The sequence below is a fragment of the Schistocerca gregaria genome, chromosome 9 (genome assembly GCF_023897955.1).
Source record: "Schistocerca gregaria isolate iqSchGreg1 chromosome 9, iqSchGreg1.2, whole genome shotgun sequence".
Lineage (NCBI taxonomy): Eukaryota > Metazoa > Arthropoda > Insecta > Orthoptera > Acrididae > Schistocerca > Schistocerca gregaria.
In genome coordinates this window covers 73,238,764-73,266,220 of record NC_064928.1, presented here as the reverse complement: position 1 = coordinate 73,266,220, position 27,457 = coordinate 73,238,764, and the positions used below count along the sequence as shown (strand labels likewise).

Genomic DNA, 27,457 nt, shown 5'->3' with positions numbered 1-27,457 from the left:
CTCAATATTTTAAGCTTTGGTAAAAACAGTTGTATGCAATTGTGTGAATTGGCACTATATGTGCTGCTTTAGTGTGTCTTCAATGAACATTATATCAGATTCTGTTAATAAATTTTAAAGGTACTTTTAAAATGACATCAAGCCAGTTCTAGTTTTATTTGCTTTAGCCAATTATAACTATGACTGAATTTTTTTGTGTTGAGAAAACGCAATTGTAACTATTTTGGAAAAGCTGATGTAGGCCATCTGTCTATAATATTTATCTCTGATATGAATGAAATTGGTATACTGACAAATATCAAGACTGGCATTTTTATTTGAAGACATAATCTGCAGCCTGCGTATTGGTGTTTCATGTTATTATGCAGTTGCTACAGCCTCAAGAGGACATATTTAACCTTAACCATGAGAATGCTTTACTGTCATCAAAAGGAGTTTCAAGATAAGTAAAACTACTCAAAAAAAATTGTGCTACTTATTCTCACAAAAAATACCCATATGTACAGTTTACTTAGTTGTTATTGTGTGCAGTTATTGATGCAAAGAGTATTGTAGTTACATTGTCTTTCTTTCAGTCCACCCTTTCTCTTACAGATCTGTCAGTGTCACCTTTTCAGTCTTTCTTCAATACTGCTGCTGAGGACATACTCAAATTCTGTAATACCTCCCAACTCCATTCTTGCCCCATATACCTTGCATTGCCACACCCTGTTCCTCTCCCATCACCCCTGTCAGCCTGAGCACTCACTCACAACCAATTAGTATCATAAGTCATGGATGGATGCACTTGGGTGTGTAAATGTTTGTGTAAATGTGTATTGACTAGAAAAGAGAGGTAGCTATGTAATTTGTTTTATTTATTAGCCTGTAGTCATCTTTCAAGCTTCATAAAGTATCATCTAACTGTTACATTGATGTAATACACCAACGGGCCAAAACATTATGGCCAATGTCCATTGTGAGCTCAATGCCACCTGGTTGTGTTGTGGACATGTGATGTGGTAACGAAAGTATTAAGTGGAGAACCATTACAGGGCTGATAAGGGCCACAAATGGTGAAACTGACTGACATAAGTGCTAACAGGATACAGCAAGAGATCAATAACTGAACTCAGATATCAGTACAGTTCTACCAGCTAGTTCAGAATCTCCTCTGGAATGGAGTAGGCCACTTAAAATCGAAACACTCTCTTCTTCAGTCGTAATTTATCCCCACAATAAAAAAGTCTTAGAAATCAACACGATAAACATACTGGTTGACAACAAACTCCAGGCTGCAGAATTGAAGTTCCAGAAAACTAGGTAGGACACAATAAGAAATGAAAATATAAGTGAAGAAGCTGGAATGTACTCATGGTTGAAAGAAAAAGTGACAGTAGCCCACTTGAGGTGGTTTGACAATGTCAAGCAAATGTGTAAGGACAGGATAGTAAAACAACAGCTCCTCACACATGTGAGGCAGAAGACTTGTAACACTACAGGCTATGGGGTTTATAAGCTCATATCGATCATCAAATGTGAAGGCTATGTTGAATGATGTATAGCTGGTGAATGAGATGGCTATAACTGAGCCACAGCTGGCAGTCCAACTGTTTGCAGGGAGTCCCACATCATTAAAGACACCTCGTGGCTAAGCATACCTCTGAGCATAAAAAATTACACTGCAAATTTGACTAGTTTCCTGTAGTTCCAATTCATAGTGTGAAAAGTAATACATAAAAGACAGTTTCAGATGGGTGTAGAATTAATTTGTTAATCTGTATAATAACAAAATGTGAAAGACACATCTTATGTGTTTAATGTAAAATATGTTTAAGATTGTAAATAATTTCAATTGGTGGTCCAGGAGTTAAATGTTGATATGAATCAAGTAATGGCCACAAGATCAAGTCGTGGAGGGAGAAAGCATCATCATTTATGGTCTTTTGTAAGTGTTCATGTTGAGGGTAATAACTGTGCAGCCTGTGAGCCATTGGTGTTAGTATGTGATACCATGATTGGCAGTTTGGACTTTTAGTCTTGATGGAGAATTTTGCAGTTGTGAAGAAGCATTCATTCATTGAGTTAGCTTGAACAAATGTTGCTGATCCTTATGTTAGACTATATGAACCTGGTAACACACCTTTGGAGAATTTTGCAGTTGTGAAGAAGCATTCATTCATTGAGTTAGCTTGAACAAATGTTGCTGATCCTTATGTTAGGCTATATGAACCTGGTAACACACCTTTGGAAATGAATGGGTAGGAATTGTTTGCTTGTATTGCTTTACAAAAAAACATTTATTAAATGTGAACATTAGTCTCTGTGTGGCTACCAATTGAGGGAAAGTGTTTTGACTGAAATAAATTGAACTTGAATCTGAACCTGTGTCAGGATATATCATTGTACAAACTGATCATTCCCAGATTAATTGATGTTTTTGTAGTCAAATGATCTTTAAATTTTTTATTGACCAGTCATAGGCTGGCATACTATTTATTGAATTAGTATAGGACTCAAAGCAACAGTCTACAACTAAACCCTCACACAGACAAGGCATCTAACAGGTTGTGCACTCGCCCTTAGGTAAAGTTGGAGACTGATGAGGAGACCAATGAAGAGATGGCTGGACCAAGTGAAGGAGGATATGGGAACAAGAAGAGTCATCTGGGAAACAGTCCTGAAAGAAGCATGGTACGTGGACAGGGGCAAGTGAAGAGCACTTGTAAATCACTCAACTGTTGTGGAAAACTAATGATGATATGATGATGATGATGATGATAATGATGATGATGATGATAATGATGATGATTATAAGTGACATTGGCAAAGGACTGGTGATTGTAACCCAGTGCCTGGGAACATGCATTTCAGGAGCATTGAAATTAGTTTGCTGTTCACATTTTACTTTCATGAGCATCTATCAAAAATAGCTGAAGGATGGTGAAACCAAGAGTAGGCAGCCAGGTGTGGGAAGTTCTATCAGTGCTATCATTCCCTATGTCTCATTAAAAAGTTATTGTTGCATATTCTTCATCAGAATAAATTGCATTTATTCATCTGGTTGAAACAGATATTTAAATGCATAATTGTATGTTGCAGGAAACAGTAGTGTAGAATAACTGTTATGAAATGGTTGTTGCAATGAGTAGAAAACTTTAAGTACTCATTTTGTTCTTTGATATTTTTGTGGCTCCAAACATCATCATCTTGTTACCAAGGGGTGATGCTAAGGTTCATACTTAATCACATTTTCATGACATTGCGGTGAATTTCCTATCCATGTGTCGCAAACAATTGGATTCATACATCAGCATTTCTGTACATTGCTGGAAAGAGAATTCTTCCCAACTTTCATGGATTTCGTAATAAACAATGTCATCAAAATAATAAGATTGTAAAACATTTCAGACACAGTTTCAATTATAAATCACAGTTTTAATCACAAAAAAGAAACAAAGACATACATGTTGCACATTCTGTTTGCAGTACCAGGCTGAAAACATACTACACAGCTTCTAAAACAAAGACTGTCCTATTTCAGCTTGAAAGAAAGACTGCTCTGCTTGAAATCCAAACAAAGCCTGCTTTACTGTTGGCATGTATCATAATGATATAGTGCAGCTTGGAGTTCTAGATCATTCCAAAACCAGTTATTCATCAAAATAACTTTTGTGCATACTTTTCTGCACACATGAGTGAAATGTTACAAAGTAAACACAACTCTTGAGAATATCAAAATTTTTAGAAATAAAAATTATAATAGATTATTCAACAAGATTTTGAAATAGAGTTTTTGTAAGATTCACAGAGTATGTCCCATTCCTATAGTAATAAACATTTTGTATTTTCTTTCATATGATGGATTTTTTATGAAAGATTATAACAATTTTTGGTTTAATTGACCATAAAATGTTATGAGACAATTTTGTAACCAAATATTGCAAACAGTGAAATATATGCCAATCATCGTCAAATTAAACAATATGAATTTACATGGTGATTAACTTCTTTAAAATCAAAGATAAGCACAGTGTTCCGAAGTATTGTGAAAATATGGAAGAAAGTAAACATGAAATAAATACTTTCATAAAATGCATTGATCCCATGGGCTCTCTTCTGAACAACAGATGTGCAATTTTAGGTAAAACATGACTAAAAAAATAATGGAATTGCAAATTTCATCGATCTGACTACTATCATAATCTACTATTGATCATATGTCTCCATAATTCAAGTTCATTATAATGTCCACACCTAATCACAGAGAGTGCAGGTTAAAGACTTGCCCATCTTATGAATCAGAATAAGCAGAAATCTGGATACTGTGATAAGTACTTTATTGGGCAGCCACAATGTTTTGAAGCAAACCATTTAATGCACATTGGGTGCTGCAGCAGACAACCCCTATGTGTTTCCATGTTGACACGACAGTATCATCCTTTATGATTGTAGTGGGCATGGGATCATCAACACTGAATAATCTGTCAACAACAGTGTGTCACCTAGTTGGATGAATCATCTTTCTTTTTATACCAGATTGACGACTGTGCCTGCATATACTGTCATTCCAATAAATAGCTGCTCTCAACATGCACCACATCAAGGTCCTAGTTACAAGACAGTTGGTGACATTCGCGTGGGTTTCTATCAGACCTGTGGTAGAAGTCAAAGGTACCGTGACAGCTATGGAGTATGAGAACATTACTGTGGACATGCATCCCTGCATGCTTGGTGTCTTCCTCAGTGGGGATTGCATCCGCCAGCAGGATAAATGACTGTGTTTGTCACAATGTCAGAATAATCATGCTATACTGTTTTGAAGAACACAATTTATTTATTTTTGTAGCAAATGCCATAAATCAAAATTTATAAAGAACATCAGTAAAATACATAAATTCTTAAATATGCTAGAAGAATAGAAATAAAAAGTTACAGACTAATCTCACACACACCATTATACATAAAACACAAACAATCAATTATTGGCAAAATTATTTAATTGGATAGATAAAAAATCTATGTACCAAGTGGTGGCAGAACACACTCATGAAAGATGGTTGTAATTGGCAAGCTTTCTGAGCCAGTGGCTCCTTCTTCAGGCAGAAGGGTCGAAGGGGAAGGAAGAAGAGTGTAAGTTCAAATGGTTCAAATGGCTCTGAGCACTATGGGACTTAACATCTGTGGTCATCAGTCCCCTAGAACTTAGAACTACTTAAACCTAACTAACCTAAGGACATCGCGCACATCCATACCTGAGGCAGGATTCGAACCTGCGACCGTAGCAGTCGCGCGGTTCCGGACTGCGCGCCTAGAACCGCTAGACCACCGTGGCCGCCAAGAGTGTAGGAAAAGGACTGGAAAGATCTAGGAAAAGAGGTAGATTTCAGGAAAGTCACCCAGATTCACGGTTCAGGGGAGACTTGCCATCTTTCTTTCCTTCTCATTCCATATGGTAAGTCTCCCCTGACCTGCAGTTCAGGGTGACTTTCCCAAAATAATGTAACCCTTTTCCTAGACCTCTCCAATCCTCTTCCTTCACTCTTCTTCCTTGCCTTTCAGCCCTTCTGTCTGAAGATGGAGCCACTGGCTACAAAAAGTGTGAATTACAACAGACTTTTATGTGTGCTTTCTGATGCTGCTTGGTGAGTAGATTTCTTATCTATCCAATTATATAACACACACACGCGCCCACGCACACACGTGCACACACATACACACACACATTCTCTCTCTCTCTCTCTCTCTCTCTCTCTCTCTCTCTCTCTCTCTCTCTCTCTCTCTCTCTGAAGCACAAAAGGAACTGGTATGAGTGATGGGACACAGCCTCTCTGAGGTAGTGATGAAGAGGGGATTTTTCCAGTACGGTTATTTCACGAATGTACTGTGAATACCAGGAACTCGGTAAAACATCAAGTCTCTGACATTCATGCTGCCACAGAAAGAACCTGCGAGAACAGGACCAATGACAACTAAAGAGAATTGTTCTATGTGACAGAAGTCCAACTCTTCCATAAATTGATGCAGATTTCAATGCTGGGCCATCAACAAGTGTCAGTGTGTGAACCATTCAACAAAACATCATCAATATTGGCTTTTGGAGCCAAAGACCCACTTGTGTACCCTTGATGACAGCAAAAAACAAAGCTTTATGTCTTGCCTTGATCTATCAACACTGACATTGGACTGTTGATGACTGGAAACATGTTGCCTGGTCGGACAAGTCTTGTTTCAAATTGTATCAAATGGATGGTTGTGTATGGGTATGGAGACAGCATCATGAATCCATGGGCCCTGCATGTCAGGAGGGGACTGTTAAAGCTGGTTGAGGCTCTGTAATGGTGTGGAGCATATCCAGTTGGATTGATATGGGACCCCTGATAAATCTAGATACGACTCTTGACAGTTGACACATATGTAAGACTCCTGTCTGATCACCTGGGTCCATTCATGTCTATTTTGCATTGTGATGGACTTGAGAAATACCAGCAAGACAATGCAGCACCCCACTCATCTAGGATTACTATAGAGTAGCTCTAGGAACAATCTTCTAAGTTTAAATGCTTCCACTGGCCACCAAACTCCCCAGATCTGAAAATTATTGAGCATATCTGGGATGCCTTGCAATGTGCTGTTCAGAAGAGGTCTCCACCTCCTTGTGCTCTTATGGATTTATAGAGAGCCCAGCTGGATTCATGGTGTCAATTCCCTCTAATATTATTTCAGACATTAGTCGAGTCCGTGCCATGTCACGTTGTGGCACTTCTGCATGCTCGCGTAGGCCCTACTCGATATTGGGTAGGTGTACCAGTTTTTTTGGTTCTTCAGTGTAATATGTAAGTATAAATAAAGATATAATTCACTTTAGCATGCTTAAGGGTATAAAATTCTTTGGATGTTTAATAATTAATATAATCATAACAATCAATATTTTATTTTCAATAATATACATTTTGTAGGTAGAATTGACACTTCAGACTATATATTTGTGAGATGATTTTTTCCCCTAAGAAAAGCTGTTTTGGCTACAATGGTCCTCTTCAAAATAATTATACCATAATGCATGAGCACATGTGCAAGAAGGCATAGTACACAATAATTAGTTTCCTGGTTAAGTATAATACGTGAGATAGTTTGTTGCATATATGTTATCTGTGTAAGTATTCCAGCTCACTGTAGTGTGTCCAGTAATTTGTCTCTTATGTGTGATATTGACAGCACCAGGAAAAATGGAACATAATGAAGGATAAGTTTAAAACTATTCTTGGTAATACAGTTGCACATCTGCTATTATTTTATGACACTTATTCCTCTAAATGATGTCTAAGTATGGGAAGTATGACATAAATGTATATAGCTAAAAGTACACAATACCAGAAGGAAAAACATCTAGCAAACATGGGCTTTAAAATGCATTCCTGAAGAGCTATTAGTATGTCCTCATCTTTGATGTTGTGAAACACATCTTTTTACATGAAAAAATGTGCTTGTAGCTCATATGGTATGGATTTTAAGCCCATGTACTCCAGACTTTTTTGCTTCTGGTATTGTATAGTTTCAGTAGTATGTATTTACACCATTAATTATAATACATCCTGTATAAATAAATGAAAATACCATATGTGAGCTATTTTACTGATGTCCTCATCATAAAAGTGAAACAGCCACATTTCCATCGTGTACCTCTCTACGCTAACATTGAGTTTGTAGTTTTCTGAGTAATGAATGCTTAGTTATAAAGGTTTTACATTTTAAATAAACTGAGAAATTCGACCATTCAGCATATTTCAATTTATTTAAATAGATTACAGCAATCATTTGATCTATCTTAAATATTAGTATCAACATTGTTCTCCAAACATCCAGTTGAGCTCATTTCATGTTGTGGTAACAATAGTCACTGTGTGTGTGGATGGAGGATGAGAGAGAGGAAAGGTCTTTGTTGCACCAAACAACATTTATTAGCAAAGTAGAATTTCTATTATTATTCTTTGGATGTGCAGTAGTTACTAGTTGTTTTAATAAAGAGACTTTGAGATTATTCATGCATGTGAGTTCTTGTGATAGTTATATCATTTACAGCATAATTCCTGATATTGGAGGACTCGAATGTGATTCAGTAAAGAGGAGAGTCATTTTTCTTTTTTTAAAAAATAAAAGCTATAATGACAGATGTGCCACTAATTTCAACAGAGACAGAAGTTAAGGTAGAACCAACCATGACTCCAACCATGCTGCAACTAGCAATAGTCAACGGTAATCAGTGAGATAGATACAACTCAAACAGATTGGGGCATGTCAAACTCTCACTGTTCTGATGTAATTGTCCACAGACATGCTTAATGTATATGAAGTGCATCACCCAGAAATATGAAATGATCACACACAAAAACAAATACATAATAACTGTTTCACACTAGGAGGGAGCAGTTGTAGAAGAAATTGAAGATGTTCTAGAGCAACACTCCTACTCATCAATAAAGAAGACACTTGCGTGACATTGTACTTTGGTGCTAGAGATTCAGCTACAAAAAACTTCTAATGGGAGCAGATTGGCAACAGATCACAGTCACAGATATTGCAAGTTTTAAGTGCTCTCACTGGTGTAGAGTTACCACCAGAAAAATCACTACAGATAATGTGGCTCCATAAATTAGCATTTGGCATCCATTCAGTTGTGGCAGCTCATCAAAATTTGCCATTAGCAAAGAAAGCTGTTGCTATAGTGATTATCATGTCTGAAATTTATGTAGGTGTTAAAAGAGAAACTGTAGCCTACAGAAGCAACATAACAAGTATTGAAGCAGCAAATGTTAACATGAAGGCAGAATCACAAGCAACATGTGCATATCAACCAAAGGAAGGAAAAGGAGTGGAACTGTCAGAAGGTGAGGTTGCATGGCTAAATTTGAAACTGTCAGAACAACATGACACATTTAAAATCAACAAAAGCAAGTTTCTGAACATCAGATAATGCAGTGGAAAGATAATCAGCACAGATTTGATGCAACTTCATGCAATGATGCTAGTACCGTAGACGTTTGGGGAGGTAACTCAACAGTGCACCAATCCCGGAGGCTACCCAAACGCCATAGATTAATGATAAAGGATGCAAACATTCATCATCAACAATCTGTCCACAAAGCAACGTTGAGAGGCAGCACACCAATGCAACACTGTCTGCAGTACAGTGATTGTTTTCCTGTGATCACAAACCTGGTCAAAATTTCCTCATCGATTCAGGATTGGAAGTGAGTGTCCATCCCACATGTCTGTGCACTACTATGAAAAGATTGATGCAGCATATACTTGCTGCAGCTAATGACTGTCACATTGTGATGCTTATGATGGTATTGGCTTTAGAACTTCCTCATGACAGTTATTGTTACCAAAGTTGTTGACCCTGTATTCAACACAATTTTCTTACTGCATTTTCATCTGTCCCCAGACTTGGTGAAGCATCATCTATCAAGGAACTGGCAGACGATGAGTCAAATGAAACTGAAAGGCCAATCGAAATAGTCACTGCAGTTTAATACAGTGACCTCTTAAGTTGGCTGCTACAGGAATTTTCATCGCTCACCTGCCATTGATGGGAAGAGGTACCACATGACAGTGCACCACATCCATACTACACTGGGACAACCCGAGGCTACTCAGCCAAGTGGGATCCTGCTCCACAAGCTCCCAGCTGTACAAGCAGGTTTTGAAGAGGTCATGAAAGCAGGTATTGTGGACGTCTGCAAGCCACATTATGCACAAAAAAGATGGATCCTGGCAATTGTGTGGAGATTACAGGACACTCAACAGCAATAGAATTCCTGATTGTTACCCCATACTTCTTGTGATACACTCTTAATATGTCATTGCTCTGACTAAGATATTTACTGTAGTTAACTAGAAAAAGATATATTTAAAAATTCCTGTAGCACCAGAAAATGTGCAGAAAACTGCAGCAACACCTTTCAGCCTTTTTCAATAGAATTTCTTGCCCTTTGAGTTGTAAAATGCTGCACAAACTTGGCAAAGATTTATGTATGAAGTGCTGCACGGTGACATTTCTATTTTTCTGCAAGGTAGAACGTGTACCACAACTAAGGCAATTTTTTCAGCACCTACAATAATACAGTATAGTTACTAATGCAGCAAAGTGTGTTTCTGGCAAGGCAGAGGTCCAATTTTTGAATCTTTAGTCTCAGCAGCAGGCCTCTCACCATGTCCAGGTCAAGTTGCATCAGTACAAGATATACATATGCCCACAACCTACAAAAGGCTCTGAAAATTTGTAGTGATGATCAATTACAACTGGTGACACATTCCTGGTTTAGCAAACCAACAGGTACTACTTAGTGCACTGCTTTCAGGTAAACATTCATCTGGTAGTCAGAAAGTGACTTGGACCCTGACGAGTGAAGAGGCATTTTGCTGAGTCAAACAAGCTTTAGCACAAGTGGCATAGTTGCCTCATCCTTGCTTTAATGCGTCACTGGCTCTCAAGGAGGAGATGGGCCAACCATTATTGGATCAGCATTGGAGCAGAAAGTGGCTGGCTATTGGCAACTGCCTGCATTTTATTCACAAAACCATAGCAACAACAAAGAATTTGGAGTGCTATTGATCACAATTTGTTGGTGTTTTACAAATCAGCCAAGCATTTTCAGTCATCAGTGGAAGGCAAGTATTTTACAATATTCACTGGTCACAATGTGCTCACTAGTTTCTTTCAGGATGCAATGGATCATGGATCACCATGTCACTGTAGACAAGTGGAATATATTGCACAATTTATGACTGATGTTTGCCACATTTCAGGCACTGTTAATGTTTTAGCAGATTCCTTATCGCAAAACTGTGCCAGTCTACAGGCAGTGCCATGGAATGAAATAGCAGCAAAATAACAAGAGGACACAATGCTACATGACTTGGTCCCAAGTAAACAGACAGCTTTGTAACTGAAATAGTTTACAATATGTTTGGTGTGATTCAGTGCAGAACAAGCAACATTCATACATACCTGTAGAATATCGAAGTGTAGTGCTTTGAGCATTACATAATCTGACCCCCACAGGTGTCAGGGCAATGGCTAAATTAGTAACAAGCAAGGTGGTGTGGCCAGGAATATGGAAGGACCGTAAAGAGAGGCCACATACATTTGTGGAAGGTCAGTGCATCCAGGTCAGCTGGCAAGCTTTCCCTCCAATGGTACAGTTCCCAACACTGAGAATGATATTTTCACAAATACATCTTGACATTGTCAGACTATTACTCTCTTTGAATGGTCATCAGAATGTACTCATGGCAGTCAATCATTTCACAAGGTTGCCCTAAGCTATTTCCTTACCAGATGTCTACAGAGGGATGGTGGAAAAGGCACTGTTGCTTACGTGGTTTTCAAGGTTTGCCTTCCTTCATCCGATTACTACTGATTGGGGATGTCAGTTCAAGTTATAGCTATTTCAGGAACTCCTTCAGCTATGTGGTTGCAACCACCTTTATGACAACAGGTATAAATCTGACAGTAATAAGGTGGTAGAGAGGATACACTGCATGCTAAAGGTGGCATCGATGTGTGCTATTTTTCGTAGATATAGTGAAGCAGAAGTTACTTTGTTCAAGTGACTATTCCAGTATTGTCAACTTTTAAACAATTTTTGAATGGAATAAACATTATATTTAAAGATGAATATTACTTACCTTGCCAAGTTGGCCCCAGAATCTGTTCTGGCTTCTTTGTTCCTATATAAATTTAGAATAATTTGTCCATGGTTTTTCAAATAAAAAGTCAGTGGTGTATTATGTTACTTTTGAACACAGTTTTCATTTATTGATATGTTTTTGAAACACTTTTCACAGTGACACTTTTTAAGAAACACATTTTGAAACACTTTTTTAGTAGACAAAGAACATAGTCAATCAGAGAATAACATGTAAAAAACTCAGTAACTGTTATATCTACTGTCTTTGCCACCTAATTCATCTGTAAAGCAACTCTGAACTTGTCTAAAGCAACTCTGATGTGCTTGGCACCAAAGTCTGTGTAACAAACCCAGCTTCCAGTATCTTCTAGAACAGGATGTAGTCCAAATTAGTATTAACATGACTGTCTTAATTGAAATTGTTTTTTTCATTTTAATTTATATCACGTTTTCTGGAAATAACCATTTACATGAAAATTTATAAGCCCAATGGTTAATAACAAAGGTTGCTGCAAATTTTGACACATACAAAAAATAGCAGCTTCTTGTAATTTTATAAGATTGATTTAATTATTGATTGTAAAATCTGAAAAATTAAAATTGAAGACAGAAGTGTTGTTTACACAGAAACTGAAGCATAATAATATTGTCTTTGATATAAACTGGCTTTTAGATCATGAAAACAGCCAGAGAGGAAGATCTCCAATGTGCACTGGTCCATCTGTTCTTGGGCGAGCAGTTACAGGCACTAGGAGAACTTATTGTACCAGCAATACTTTAACCGAGATTGACAGAAGTAATGACTGAGTTCACACAGCTGTTGAGCATACTCATGTTGTGACTGCATATGGCTCCACCTCTCAGGCATGGAGAAAGGAAAGCCTTCATTCACAAAAAGCTAGAATGCTCTAGGTACAATGTCACATGTCTGTCTCAGAGATGACACCTTAGGACAATCATTACATGCAATGTATACTGGCCCATACAAAGTGCTGGCAAAAGAAAAGGGCCTCTTAATCAATGATCAAAATGGTGGGCATGAAAGTCTTGGCAGGGTGATTAAAACTTGCCTACCTCGATGGGAAAGAATCTTGGCAACAAAGTTCCAGCATTTTTCCAACAATCTGCAGCAAACCTTCAGCACAGAACAGTACAACAAATGATGCAGGAGGATAACACCAATCAACCAGCAGCTGTCATGACACACACATCCCTGCCAATTGTCACAATGGTGGGCTGACAACTTAAGCACCAGTACTCCAATATTCCATTGGCACCCTGTTTTATAAAAGGGGGTGTGTGGAGGGGGGCCATTGGTATGCTGACATAAGTCACTGTGCACCCTGATGGAGCAAGATACAAAGAAAGGATCTTTGGCACAGTGGAGAATGTTTATTAGCAGTTTAGAATTTACACTATTATTCTTTGGAAGTTACTAGTTCAGCTTCAATAAAGAAACTTGTAGATCAGTTGCCCTTGTGAGTTTAGGTGGTACTTTATCATTTGTAGCATAATTACTCATAATATCTTTGTATACTGAGTTTTGCACAGATGAAACGCAGTTTAATACCAAAAAAGTAGACTACAAGAACCTTTTTGTCAGCCACAACATATGTTTCTCATATTTTTCATTTCAGTTTCATCAGCGATACAGCTATACTGCTATGGCTACTGCAGGAAGTTTGTTCTTGGTTATCATCATCTTATTGTTAATAATTATGCCAACTATTAAACGTCAGAACAGTCTAAAGACACGGTCACCTTATAGGCCTGATAAGCCCAGAGGATCTGGGAAGGTATGTATGCTGCCAATCACTACTACTTGTATATCAACATTTGAAACAATATTGAAAGAATACCTATTGCTACAATTGTTAATGTTTATCATGGATTTATCTTACCTGTGTTACAACAAAGCAGTGTGTATCAGTTTAGTGTCCATCGCATACCGAGTTGCATTCTGAAACTGAAATAGTGATATTTGTAAGTGGCATCATTTATTCTCAGGTTCTTTTTGTTTCTAATATTTTATCTTAAACAAAATAAAAAAAAATGTTATGTGTCATAAGAAGAAGTGATAAATGGCACCAGTAGCTTGTAAATTGGTAAGCATGTTCCCAAGAGTGTGCCTGAGTTTAATTCACAGCATCGTGCAGATATCTAAGCAGTGGCGTAAGAAGAGTTTAACAATTTATTTTCAGCTAGATGGTTTCTGCAGAGTGAAGATCTAAAACCTATTCAAACTCATAGCTGAATGGAACTGCAGTATGGTGATTAATGTTTGAACCAGGTGAAGGTCCATGAGTGGAGTGTACATCTGCGTCTGTACTCTGTGACCCACATTACAGTGTGGGATGAAGTGTCCTTAATGTTCCAGTGCAGTTTCTGTTTCTCCTGATCTATTCATAAATGAAGTTACAGAAGAACAATTGTTGGTAAATTTTGTAGGCCCCAATGTAGACCACAAAAATCATTTATTAACACTTTGTGGAATATACTGAAACAAAAAATGAATGACACATAGTTCATAAGAGCTCTGAATTTTCCTGAACCACAAATAAAACTGAATTTAAGGTGACTTGTGTTACTGTGATACAAGCTACTCATAGGCAAGTCTGAAGTCTTGTCAATATGATATTACAGTTTATATATCTAAAAACAAAGATGTATTAAAAACAAAGATTCCAAGACTTACCAAGCGGGAAAGCGCTGATAGACAGGCACAATAAAATAACACACAAACACACACACACAAAATGTCAAGCTTTCACAACCGGTGGCTGCTTCATCAGGAAAGAGGGAAGGAAAAGGAAAGATGAAAGGATGTGGGTTTTAAGGGAGAGGGTAAGGAGTCATTCCAATCCTGGGAACAGAAAGACTTACCTTAGGGGGAAAAAAGGAAAGGTATATACTCGCGAGCGCGCGCGCGCGCGCGCACACACACACACACACACACACACACACACACACACACACACACACACAAATAGTAAAATTCATGTACTACTTTAAGTGTCTGATTTCCCAATCTAATTTCTCAGCATGATCTGATTTAATTTTATTACATTCCATTATTGTTGTCTTTTTTGTTGATGTTCATCTTTTATCCTCCTTTCAAGGTGCTGTCCATTCTGTTGAACTGCTCTTCCAAGTCCTTTACTGTCTCTGACAGAATTACATCATCATCACCAAACCTCATAGTTTTTATTTCTCCATGCTGAACTATAATTTCTAGTCCAAACTTTTTCTTTGGTTTCCTCTATTGCTTGTTTATTGTTTGGACTGAATAACATTGGAGATTGGCTAAAACCCAGTCTCACTTCCTTGTCAACCACTACTTCCCTTTCATGCCCCTCAACTCTTATAACTGCCACCTGTACAAGTTGTAAATAGCCTTTCACTCCCTGTATTTTACCCCTACTGTCTTCAGAATCTCAAAGAAAGTATTCCAGTCAATATTATTGAAATTTTTCTCTAAGTCTACAAATGCTATAAAGTAGGTTTGCCTTTCTTTAACCTACCTTGTGAAAGAAGTTGTAGGGTCAGTATCACTTCACATGTTCCTACATTTCTCCAAAATCCAAACTCCTCCTCCTCAATGTTGACTTCTTTTCCAATCTTCTGTAAAGAATTTGTGTTAGTATTTAGCAACCGTGACTTACCCATGTTTTCTGTTCTATTTTATATTCCTGTTCTGGGATTTTTCTTGACACCCGTCTCACTAAGTTACTGAATGGGTGCTGAAGACCTTGCTGTCATGCGCCCAAAACCCCTCTACTACTACTTATTAAACTGATAGTTTGGTAATATTAACACCTGTCAGCACCTGCTTTCTTTGGAATTGGAGTTATGACATTCTTCTTAAGTCTAACGATACTTCATGTGTCTCATACATCTTGCACACCAGATAGAAGAGTTTTGTCATGCTTGGCTCTCCCAATGTTATCATAGTTCTGCTGGAATGTCAACTACTCTGTTAGCCTTGCTTGAACTCATGTCTTTCAGTGCTCTGTCAGATTCTTCTTGCAGTATCATATCTACCCTCTCATCTTCATCTACATCCTCTTCCATTTCTATAATATTGCTTTCAAGTTCATCTTACTTGTATAGACCATCTTCTCCTTCCACCTTTCAGCTTTCACCTTTCACCTTTCAGCTTTCTCTTCTCTGCATAGTAATGGTTTCCATCTGAGATCTTGACATTCATACAGCTGGTTCACTTTCCTGCAAAGGCCTTTTCAATTTTCCTGTAGGCAGTATTTATTTCTCCCCTAATGAAATATGCTTCTAAATACTTATTTTTCATTCAGCCATTCCTGCTTAAGCACTTTGCATGTCCTGTCGCTCTCATTTTTTAGACATTTGTTTTTTTTTTTTTTTCCTTCTTCATTTGCTGAATTTTTGTATTTTCTGCTTTCATCATTTAAATTCAATGTCTCCTATGATATCCAAGGATTTCTACTAGACCCTGTCTTTTTACTTATTTGATCCTCTGCTGCCTTCACTATTTCACCCCTCAAAGCTACGGATTTGTTTTCTACAGTTTTCTTCTCCGTTGCTCTAGTCAATGTTATGTATTTGTGCTTACAGCAGGTAAAACACCAGCTAAATGTAATCTAGTAATCTAGAGAAAAAATCTCAGCTTTGGGAAAAGCACTGCTTCCTCAGTATATTAAATAGCTTGTTCTATTGCTGTTTTAATAATTATTTACTTTTCAATGAATTGCTTTAGAATATTGTACTACTTGACTTTTTGCGAAGCTAATTTGGTATGTCTTCAGTTGCCTTTTGAGTTGGTCATGAGTCTTGCTTTATGTTAGTTGGGAGCTCGTAGATTACTTTTTCACCTGAGTATATAAGACCACTCTGATCCTTCAGTAAGGAGCAAAACTTCATACAGAATAGAAAAGAACACATATTGTTTTTGTATTGTGACTGTGCAAACCACAGTTCAGCTGAAACTAAGTACCAGCAACAAAAAACATTAAGGAGTGGGGAGTGAATGTAAGAACTCCAAGATCCTTTGAGGAAACTTACAAGATTTGCAGTCATTACTTGGGTAATAATTTTACAGCTTGCTTCTTCTGAAAAAATATTTTAATTACTTTAGGTGCCTAGTCTCTAAAGATATATCCAAATAATTAGTGAATGTATGCATAATAAGCCAACACTCTTCCATTTTAGAAAACGTAATATAAGAGATACTTTAAAGCATGTTCTACACTGGAGTAAACACTAGCAGATAAATGCCACCAAATGAGTCTTCCCTCTCATGTAAACACTTATCAAACAGGAGCAGATAACATTTGATCATGCTCGGTTAGCATTTGCAGGTGATCACTCATGTTCTGGTGTGTAACTCTTTTAGTGAATAAACAGAAGGCTTCAGTGCTCACAGTACAGTGATTATTTTTTTGCTGCTTTGCACACGAATTACTTTGATATTGGTGTGAGTTGCATAAGCAGTGGAGCACTCAGAAGAGAATATAATATTGTTGACAGAAGAATGTAGTTACCATAGGTGCTTGTGGGATCAAGAGATCCACACAACACAAAATACCATAACAAATGAAAGGTGTTTGGTAGAAAATTGCTAAAGTACTCGAAGGTCCAACCTAGGGTATGAGAAAGGCTGTAAGTTTGTTAGATGCTTCCATCAAGCATGAATAAAGTAAAGTGGTGCATACTTTTTTATTTATTTTCTATTAAAAACAAACAGTATAGCAAATGTCCTTGTCTGTAAATAAATACAAATATGTATCTTTTAAGCTGATTAATACTTTAAAAGTGACACTCCCTTATAAATCCACTTACCTCGGTGTCAGCATGTTATCTCCATCTCTTCCATTCATTGCTGGATATTTTCACTATACAACTCTGTGCTACAAACCCAGCAAACAACATGAAACTATTTTTCTCACTTTTGAAAATAATTAATTCTTTTATAACATAGTATAATTGCATAGATAAAATATCTACTCATCAAGTGGTGGCAGGAGAAAAAACATAAAGATATGTAAAGCTTGAGGAAATATGCAAGCTTTCAGAGCCACTGGCTCTTTGTTCTAGCAGAAGTGTTGAAGGGGAATATCCTCATCATCGTCTTCATGTAACAAGCACTCATACTGATTACAAACTCTAGGTAGAGAACTTGTCTCCCGTAACATTCAAAATTCTCTACTAATGGTTCGTGCATTTGGAATCCTCCGAGTTGGATAATGTATGTAATATTTGTTAACTGCAACCATAGCATTACCATCACATTTTCCATAAATAAACACCATATTGGCACATTGCTCTGTCATAAATTTGAAAGGCATCCCTATTTCATAAATAACCTACAAACTACAACAGTTACTATGTGGTTTTACTTAAATACACTGTTGTTATTATGCTCTTACACTGAACAATACAGAAAAGTAACTTGTTTTAAGGTTAGTAAATGGCTGAAACAACTTACTAATGGTTGCCAACAATGACATAAATGTTTCTACATTCTTAATGGAAAGTAAACTAATTTACTTGTATAATAATCTTTGCTTTTCTTTTCTTGATGTTCTGAAAAACTACTGGAGATACAGGTCTGGGACATGTTTTATTAGATTTACCAGACCAATAACAACAAAATAAATGAAAATCATGATTTACTTTAACCTCGTGCAGTTTTGTGATGGCTTCATGATAGTAAAGTTGCTAAATTTCAGGAAAAATCTTTTGTTAGCCATAACTCCATAACTAAACATTTGTGAACATTTGTTTATATAAACGTTTTTCGTTATTTTTACTTGTAGAATAATATATTAAAATATTTGCAAATCTTCGTGAATCACACTGTAGAGGAAATGTTGATTCACTGGCAGCCACAAGAAAATGTCTGCTATACACTTGAGCTTCCAGCCAAAAGGCCTTCTTCTAAAGTAGAAACTAGAAAACACAAGACACATTCACACACACACACACACACACACACACACACACACACACACACACACAAAACCACTGTCTCTGGCTGCTGACGCCAGACTCAGCTGTCTGAGGTAATGGTCATATGTGTGTGTGTGTGTTGTGCTTGTTTTTAGGAGAAGGCCTTTTGGCTGAAATCTCAAATTCATAACAGTCTTTGTGTTGTGCCTCGTATTACTCATCACCTCATCTATATGGTGAGGAAAAATTATATTGTTGATATTCAAGTTGTATTAGTATTTATTAGCTTTTGTAGGTTGTTGTGATTTTATGAGTTGATGTTTGCATATGATAAGGTGCAGTCATTTGCTATTTCAATGTCTATTTTGTTTCTAAATGTTCATCAGTTAATCACAGAGGTCTGGTTAACCCCATTGTGTGGTTCAATAAACCTCATGGAGCGAGTTAAGTGGAATTAAGCACTACATTTTGGTCTCTTCTTTTGTTCAGCTCTTCAACATCTTCACAATTATTCAGATGTAGCAACAAAAATGATCCATTGTGAATCCAGGACAGAAGCTGGTCAAATATTTAATAAGAAAAATTATCAAACAGCTGTACAATTTGAGAAGTTATTTTATTTTCACAACTAGTTTTGGCAATTCAGTATGCCATCTTAAGGCCCCATGTGCACACCATGTTAGACATTCAAATGTACCAATATTGTCTTACTGGAGCCATTAGTATCTGGATGTCATGAATTCATATTTCAAGAGCTTCCTTCAAAGACTTGATGACTACTTGACAACAACTCAGTTGTCAACTCTTGAAAGAAAGCAGTTGAAATATGAATTAATGGTATCCAGATACTGATGGCTCCAGTATATCAACATTGAGACATTTGAAAGCCTATACTTGAAGTGTGTATGGGGCCTGAAAATGGCATATTGAACTGCCAAAACTGGTTGTGAAATCTCAAATTGCGTGTCTGTTCAGTTTGCATATAACGATCTCAGAATAACAATTAATAACTGTAGCACTATGTGAAAAACTCAAATTACTTTGATACTTTACTAATTCATAATTGTATGATAATAAGTCAGAATAGAAATATATGGTATGAAATGGGCAGGTTAAGAAAATCATTATCTGTGCATATACTATCTACCTAGATAATAAATTTATATTCTTTTGTCAGTTTCGGTTGCAGCCAAATAACAGTAGAATGTCGAAATCTGCAGGCAGGCAAATATTGAACTTTTACTTACAATTTGAAGGTCTCAGCAACCTGTAAATGACTAGCACTCCAGCTAAAAGCACTTATTTAAAAAACTTCTTTCTTAATACATGTTTAGTTTGCTTAAGTTGTCACTGAAGCGATATTTCATTTCTCGTACTTTTCATTATATTTTTGTTCTTTCAGAAACAAATTTACCTAGTATATTAATACATATGACTTTCTCTTTACAGAGGACACCAAATAAGAGACATAATTCTGTGAGGCATGTTACAGGAGAAAGAAAACCTACTGACTATGGAAACATTGGCTATACTGCCGTGAATGTGGACCCACTAGAGGAGGAGCTTTATCATGTAAGTTATAATTATCATCAAAGTTGATAAGGAAATTTTCAATGGGACCATGCATTGTAAATTATTCTCCTGTTACTTTGTCGGAAGCTTTTAATGAAGGACATAAAGAGAATCTAAAGTTAATCAACTGTTCTGATTCACTACTTTTGTTCTTGATCATTTTCTTAGAGAACTTTGGTAAAGGATTATAGGATGTTTTATTTATAAGTGTATACCAGAGTCTTGTGTAACAGTAAGTACAAAAAAATCAAATAATGGAAAATCCAGGATGAAATGTAGTGGAGATGCTGAGTCATGATATGCACAATAAAAAGATTCAAATAATTAAAGCTTTTGGCCATTAAGGCATTTGTCAGCAGTACACACACACACACACACACACACACACACACACACACACACACACACACACACACATAAACGCAACTTCCACACACATCTGCTGTCTCAGAGAGCTGAGACCACACTGTGAGCAGCAGCACCAGTGCGTGATGGGAGTGGCGACTGGGTGGAGGTAAGGAGGAGGTTGCAGCTTAGCTTGTAAATCACATGACTGGTTAAATTTTATGTTAGTCTTTATTGTGTTTACATGTACTTGCCTCTTCCACCTGAAGTTATGGCTCTTTGTTTTGAAGAGCACATCAGTTCGAATACTGCTTGCTAATCAGAGTGCCATAATATTTTACACATAGAAACTTACTCTTTATCCTTGATAACCATGAGTGATACTCCCATTTTGGGTTTTTTCTACCACTACTTCTTTTACATCCACTCCTCTGTGACATTTCCCACATTTATTGACTTGATCATCTCAGATTCCTTCACACTATTTAAGTCCTGAATCCTATTATCTTCTTTTGTAAATTTGTCAGATGGGCTGATTTATTCTTATTTTTAAGGAATTTAAAACTGATCTATTTACTGCAGTGGAGTGAAATGCTGGTGTTGTGTTGGATGAAAGGAAAAGAAATGGCAAAATCCAGTACTAGCACAAAGACTTCTCCACTAGATTAATGCCATTTGGATTCCTGAGTGTAAAATGCATGTCCTTCACTCCATGAGTTACTATTGAAAGGTTTGGAATTAACAGGAAATATTAGCATGCTAAAACACCTGACCAGGCAGATCCTTGAAGATTGATGCCAAATGTCCTGTGGAGGCCACAAATTTGACTAATTACATCACCCACAGAGGCATTCAAGCAGTCATCCTTTCCTCACTCCATAGGAATTGTAAGAAAGCCTGAAGAGTAAAACCTCTGCTGTCTCTATAACTGTACATCTAATGTTCAGTATTGGATCGAAATTAAGTGTACACTGTGTAACAACAATGTAGTTCATAGTAATCATTCAGAGTGACAACTGCCAGTCTCAGTGCATGCATGGCAATGGCACATGAAGTTCTGCCACACTCCCTGCAAGATTCATGGTGCCTATTGCACAAGTATCTCAGAGCGCTATACCCCTGCAGCGTACTCACCTCACTGATGAGCTCACGAGTCATGCGTTGGTGGGAGGATGAGTGGCTGGAAGTGACTGACAATAAGCTCCATATAGTCAAGCCCACACTGTGTGTGTGGTGTACTTCCTTTGAGCCCAGTCGACGGGACGAGGTTCTCCTCACTCGGCTTCAGATAGGCCACAGCCCTATGACGCACGGCTTCCTACTCCGGTGAGAGGACCCTCCAATGTGTGGTGCTTGTGGCGTCCAGTTCACTGTGCACCATGTTTTATTGGATTGCGTTTTATTTTCTGACCAGCGGGCCGCAACTGACATGCCAGCAGATCTGCCATCAATTTTAGGCAACACTCGGACGAATGTGGTTAAAGTTTTAAAGTTCTGTGCCATGTGAAATGTTTTTACAAAGATTTTAGGGACAGGATCTTAATTTGCTCAATCTGTGACAAGCTCGCCCATATTTTATGTAAGTGGCCAGCCAATGACAATTTACTGTGGCATTCTTGTTGCTACGTTTTCCCTTTCCTTACGTTCTACTTTCTTATGTCACATTTCCCTTCTTTTCCTGCTTTCTTTGCGTGTGTGTTTTAGTTTTATAAGGTCTGTCCACATTCGTTCCCTTTAATGTGTGTCAGGGCACTGATGACCTCGACACACACTCACGCCTATTGCACCAGGAGACAGTCAGCTTGAATCCTGGCAAGCAGCCCTTTATCCATTTCTAGGGGGCTTTTATACTGCAATGTCTTGATGAAACCCCTGATAAAAAGGTTCAGAGGTGTGAAATCTGATGATTACGCTGGCCATGGTCAAGACCTCCCTGTCCAGTCCAGTGAAAAGGGTACATATTGTTCAAGTCGTCCAAAATATTAACATCTGGTGCACAGTCATATAGAGGCTATATCCTTTCATGGACAACAAGGGGTACAGTCTCTGAGAACCATGGCAGCATATATTGTGGAAGCACCAAGTAACATGGACCAGTCAGATGGGGAGGCAGAAAATGAAGTTCTGTTACATGATCTTGGACAACGGCCACCCATACATTGACAGAGAAACATTTCTGGTGGTAACTGATGTGGTTGGTGTGGGAACTGTCATCTCTCCAGACATGGTTATTGTGGCTGTTGATAACACCATCATAGGTGAATCAGGCCTCATTCATGAATAATACAAACTACAAAAAGTTTGGCACTATAGCAGATAATCCATTGACATTAGTGAATGTGGGACTCAAACCTTGTTGGTCCTGGTGCTTGCACACGTTTTTTATGATAGGGATGTAGTACCTGTTCTACCAGTACTCTCCATGCTGTATTCTTCCTTAAAGTGTTCATTTCATGGGTAAATTGATGGGTGCTTATTACTGGGCAGTCAGCCACACAATCAAGTACCACTTCCTCAAAGTCTGATGTTCAGACACATCTTTGGTGAGAAACTTGGCCGTCTCTCTGTGGTGTGAACAACTCCATTTCTCAGATGTTGGTACCTATGGAGATAAACTTCTTCCAGTTAGGATGACACCTGTTGGAAAAGCATTCTGTGTACATTCATGCTGCTTTACAGGCACTGCATTCTGTCACACCATACATTAAATGCATGTCTGCCAACTCTCATGGCAAGTAACGTTTCATCTTTCAGTACTCACCATCCACTGTACACAGTAATCCACCTGATCATGGACACATCACAAGCTGTCTGATGGAATGCACAACTGACACCATGTATAGAGGTATGCATGCAGCACATGTTAATGAACCAGTACGATGCATTTGGTGATTGTACGACACAAGTGATATGAGCTAAGTTGTGTACAGTACATCTGTTTGGTAATCAATTTCCAATCTTGGTTTATCACCCAGTCTCTCCTCCAGTGTACAACAGAAATGTGGGATCTTCAAGAGAATGTGGCAGAACTGCATACAACTGTTGCAATACACACATTGAGACTGGCAGTCATTGCTTTGAAAAATTATTATGATCTATGTTGTCATTATGTGGTGTATGCTTTGTATGCCCATAAAACAATAAATATGTACTTCTATATTTCAAACCATTGGTGCCCTCTTCATTATAGTCAGCTGTGCTCCCACTGTCACCTCTTTCAATTTGACCCAAAAGGTTTGAAACACCCTGTATACTCTTCAAATCACTGTGAAACTTAGAATCAACTTATGTGTCACCATAGTTGTTGGCTAATCATAAAATTCGTGGTAAGTGCCACAACTGCTACTTTGAGGAAGTCGCAAAAAACTTCCATAAAGCATTCCTTTTTGATTTCCTTAGTTTTTTATAGCCTAAACAAAAGAAGACAGGTAATCGACAAACATTTTTGTAGAGTAAAGTTACTGTAAAACCTTTAACAACAACAACAAAAATTTTTGCTGGAACAAAACAAGAACAGGGCTATGTGCCAACCTTTCTAACATAAAAACTGGGATAAGTCTACCACTTATATCTGTTCATAAAGGGGTGTGGAAGTATAATAATAATAATTTTACTATTATAAAAATCTGAAAACTACTGTTTACAGTTTTTCTATAATAACTATATTATTATGAAAAGTCAGTTAGGAACACAGAAGTGCTGTGTTAGCAAACAAACTAGTTAAAGAACAAAGACAAAATCAAGCATGTTTCTGTGTTCTTACAAGTTTTATTTATAAATAAATTCCTTTTACAAAGTTTAAAAAGTTACATTTCGTATTAATTTACCACTATTTTATAAACAAAATATTACACTGTTACAGTCTATAAACAGCTGCTATGTTTACTCAGTCAGATTTTGGTAAAACGGTTTGTTTTTTGTTTGTTTGAGATAAGGTATCATCTTTTTTCAAGTCCTCCTCCTTCTCAGCTACAGCTGGTTCTTGGAGTATGTTGAGAAGACTGGTAGTCTGTGGGAATATGGCACAGGATTTGTTTTTGTTGTGGAAGGGATGGCAGTTGTTGAAATGCAGGTGCTGTGGGTTACTGGTGTGCAATTCTTTTCTATTCTGAAGAGGGCTTTGGCCAAAAGCTCATATGTGTACCAGTCAATTTGTCATGCCTGTCTGCAGCTCAGTGTATCATTATTATGGTGAGTAGCAGTCCACCCTTTTCATAATAGAGACGTTTTCTTTGTTTATAGAAATTTCACAACTAGTTAAATTAATGTCCTCAGACAGAAACGTTCATTAGCTCTGTGAAAACCACCCAGTGGATAAGAGAAGCCAATGGGGATATGTAGAAGCACAGTTATTAATAAAAAATCTGTAAAAACATTATTAAGCAAAATGTGCAGATCAGCAGAGCTGGAGTAATTAAAGGAGTTGACATATTTCTCTTACAAGAAGTGTGAAATTACTGATATTTCTGATTGTGCTTTATCATGGTGTTGCTCAATTGATGAACAACATTCAAGAAAAGCAGGGTTCAAATCCCTCTCCTGCCACAAATTATTAAGATTTTAAATGAATTCCCCAAATTGCTCAAAATGGATGCCAAATTTTTCATTGAAAAGGAGTGTAGCTGGTTTTCTCTTCCAAGCTTGCCCAATATGAGTTTATGCCCTGTCTCTAATAACTTCAATGTTAACACAAACTTAAACTCGAATTTTGCTTAGCACCATTTGTATTTTAATTACAAAGTAGCTCACTGAAGTTTTACACACAACTTAACAAGCATGAAATTAGTATCTTATTATCTCCCATATTTTATTTGCCTGGGATCTGTTAACATATGGTGGAACAGAGTTACTCATGCCCAATTAAAAACTTTGGTTTCTGTGTCATTCTAATTCACATTCCAACTTATAACACTTGACACTCCAATAAAGTTTGCACTCCTGAGCTACTTTTGCCATGACCAACAAATAAATTGATGCATTAATTTTTAGTTTATAAATCTTGAACAATGTATTGAAGTAGTAATTATAAATAAATCAGAAAACTAGTAATTTGGGACATTGTCATATCATTCCATTGCCTCTTATGATGTGGTATCCTAAAGTTCCAAAAATTTGAACTATGTGTGAAATTGATTTGATTGCTTTGCAATACCACTAGATACCTACATACATTCAAACATGACAGGCCATTGTGAGTTGAATGGCTGGTTAGTTGTTGGTTAGTATATTTCCATTTTTTTTCCCAAGAGGTTGTGGTTTTGTGGATGCTGACATTAAAGAGCAGTGTGCCAGTAAAAATTTTAGTTTTAAACTGGGAGAAACTACTGCAAAATTTTAAAGTAAGCTTTTGGAGTCAATACATTAAATCAGAGAGACACAGACTTAGATCTGGTACAAAAGTTTCGTAACTGGGTGGACATGATGATGATCATGGTGACTATGATCATTACAGTTGGCCATCAACTGGTGGCACGGCAGAAAATGTTCAGGAAGTAATAGACCAGATTCTTCAAGGTTAAGGGCAGATAATCAAAGGCCACTGCAATACCTTGAGAGTAAGTTGGGCAGAAGAATTAAAGATTAGATGTATAGTGGTGCAGTTTGTGTTGCAACTGTTCAGCAACTTAAACGACAGCTTCAGGATGGATACTTTCTTTTAAAGATTGTCACCAGTGATGAAGGCTGGGTTTATTACTGTGACCTGAAAACTAAGAAGCAATCATTGCAAAGAAAGGGTTATTCTTCATCTCATTGGAAAAAAAGTGTGATAAGTGAAGAGTGAGCTGTTCTTGGTGTGTTTTTACTTTATATTGGTGGAGTAGTTTCTATGTATTGCATTCCTCCTGTTCAGGCAGTCCATAAAGCATGCTGTAATGATATTTTAGGTTTGAGGGAGGACGTAAGAAGAAAATATCCACAGAAGTGATGTAAGAAAGGAAGGGTACTTCAGCATGATGGTACATGACTTCACAGGGCCTACACTTCTCAGGAATTTTTTACTAAAAGCAAGATGTCAATTATCATCCACCAACCACACTCAGCATATCTAACTTGTATGACTCTTTCCTCTTCCTGAACATTATAATAAGGTTGAAGGAACGAAGACCTGTTACAATGGCAGAGATTTAAGTGGAATCAGAGGCTACTTAACACTCTTAGAAAGATACAAGATGTACAACTTTGTTTCCGTCGTTTGCCGATAGGTGGTGAAAACGGTAGGTAGCAGTCAAAAGAAACAGATTGCAGACATCAGGCAGTTAGATTGGACCTTGGTCAACATAACTTCATTCAAACATTAATCAATTTGTGTCTGCATCATAATGCTGTCCTTGATTGAAAATGTCACTTTACGAGCGTAATTCTCATCATTTATGGGAGGTGTTACTGTTTTGTTTCAGTATGAAGAAAACAGCAGATGAGTCTCATGGAATGTTCTCAAGTACATGGGGCAAGGGTGCTATTAGTGACAGAACATGTCACGAGTGGTTTCAACCCTACAAGAATGGTGATTTTAGCCTTATAGACCAGCACAGTGGTGGAAGAGAGAACGTTTTCGAAGCTGCAGAGCTGGAGACATTGCTGAGTGAAGACTTGCATCAGACTCAAGAAGAATTAGCAGGAGTGACACAGATCGCCATTTCAAAATGTCTCAAGGCTATGGGCATGATTCAGAAAGAAGGAACTTGGACCCCGTGTGAGCTGAAACTAAGAGACATTGAACGGCATTTGTGTGTTTATGAACAGTTGCTTCAGAGGCAAAAATGGAAGGGATTTCTGCATCACATTGTGACCAGGGACGAAAAATGAGTTCATTATGATAACCCTAAATGCAAAAAATCATTGGGATATCTCGGCCATGCTTCCACGTTGACGGACAAACCGAATATCGACGGCTCCAAGGTCATGCTCTGCATTTGGTGGGACCAGCTGAGGGTCGTGTA

The 27,457-nt window shown here is 37.5% G+C and overlaps 1 protein-coding gene across 1 annotated transcript in view; it reads left to right on the top strand.

Annotated features, from left to right (window-relative positions):
• LOC126291430 (uncharacterized) overlaps nucleotides 1-27,457 on the top strand; it is a 127,350-nt gene that overhangs the window by 18,310 nt on the left and 81,583 nt on the right. The window contains exons 5-7 of the mRNA XM_049984945.1: nucleotides 2,566-2,673; nucleotides 13,313-13,471; nucleotides 20,049-20,171. Coding sequence (XP_049840902.1) covers nucleotides 2,602-2,673; nucleotides 13,313-13,471; nucleotides 20,049-20,171 — 354 coding nt within the window. The 5' untranslated portion in view covers nucleotides 2,566-2,601. The remainder of the gene's footprint in view (nucleotides 1-2,565; nucleotides 2,674-13,312; nucleotides 13,472-20,048; nucleotides 20,172-27,457) is intronic.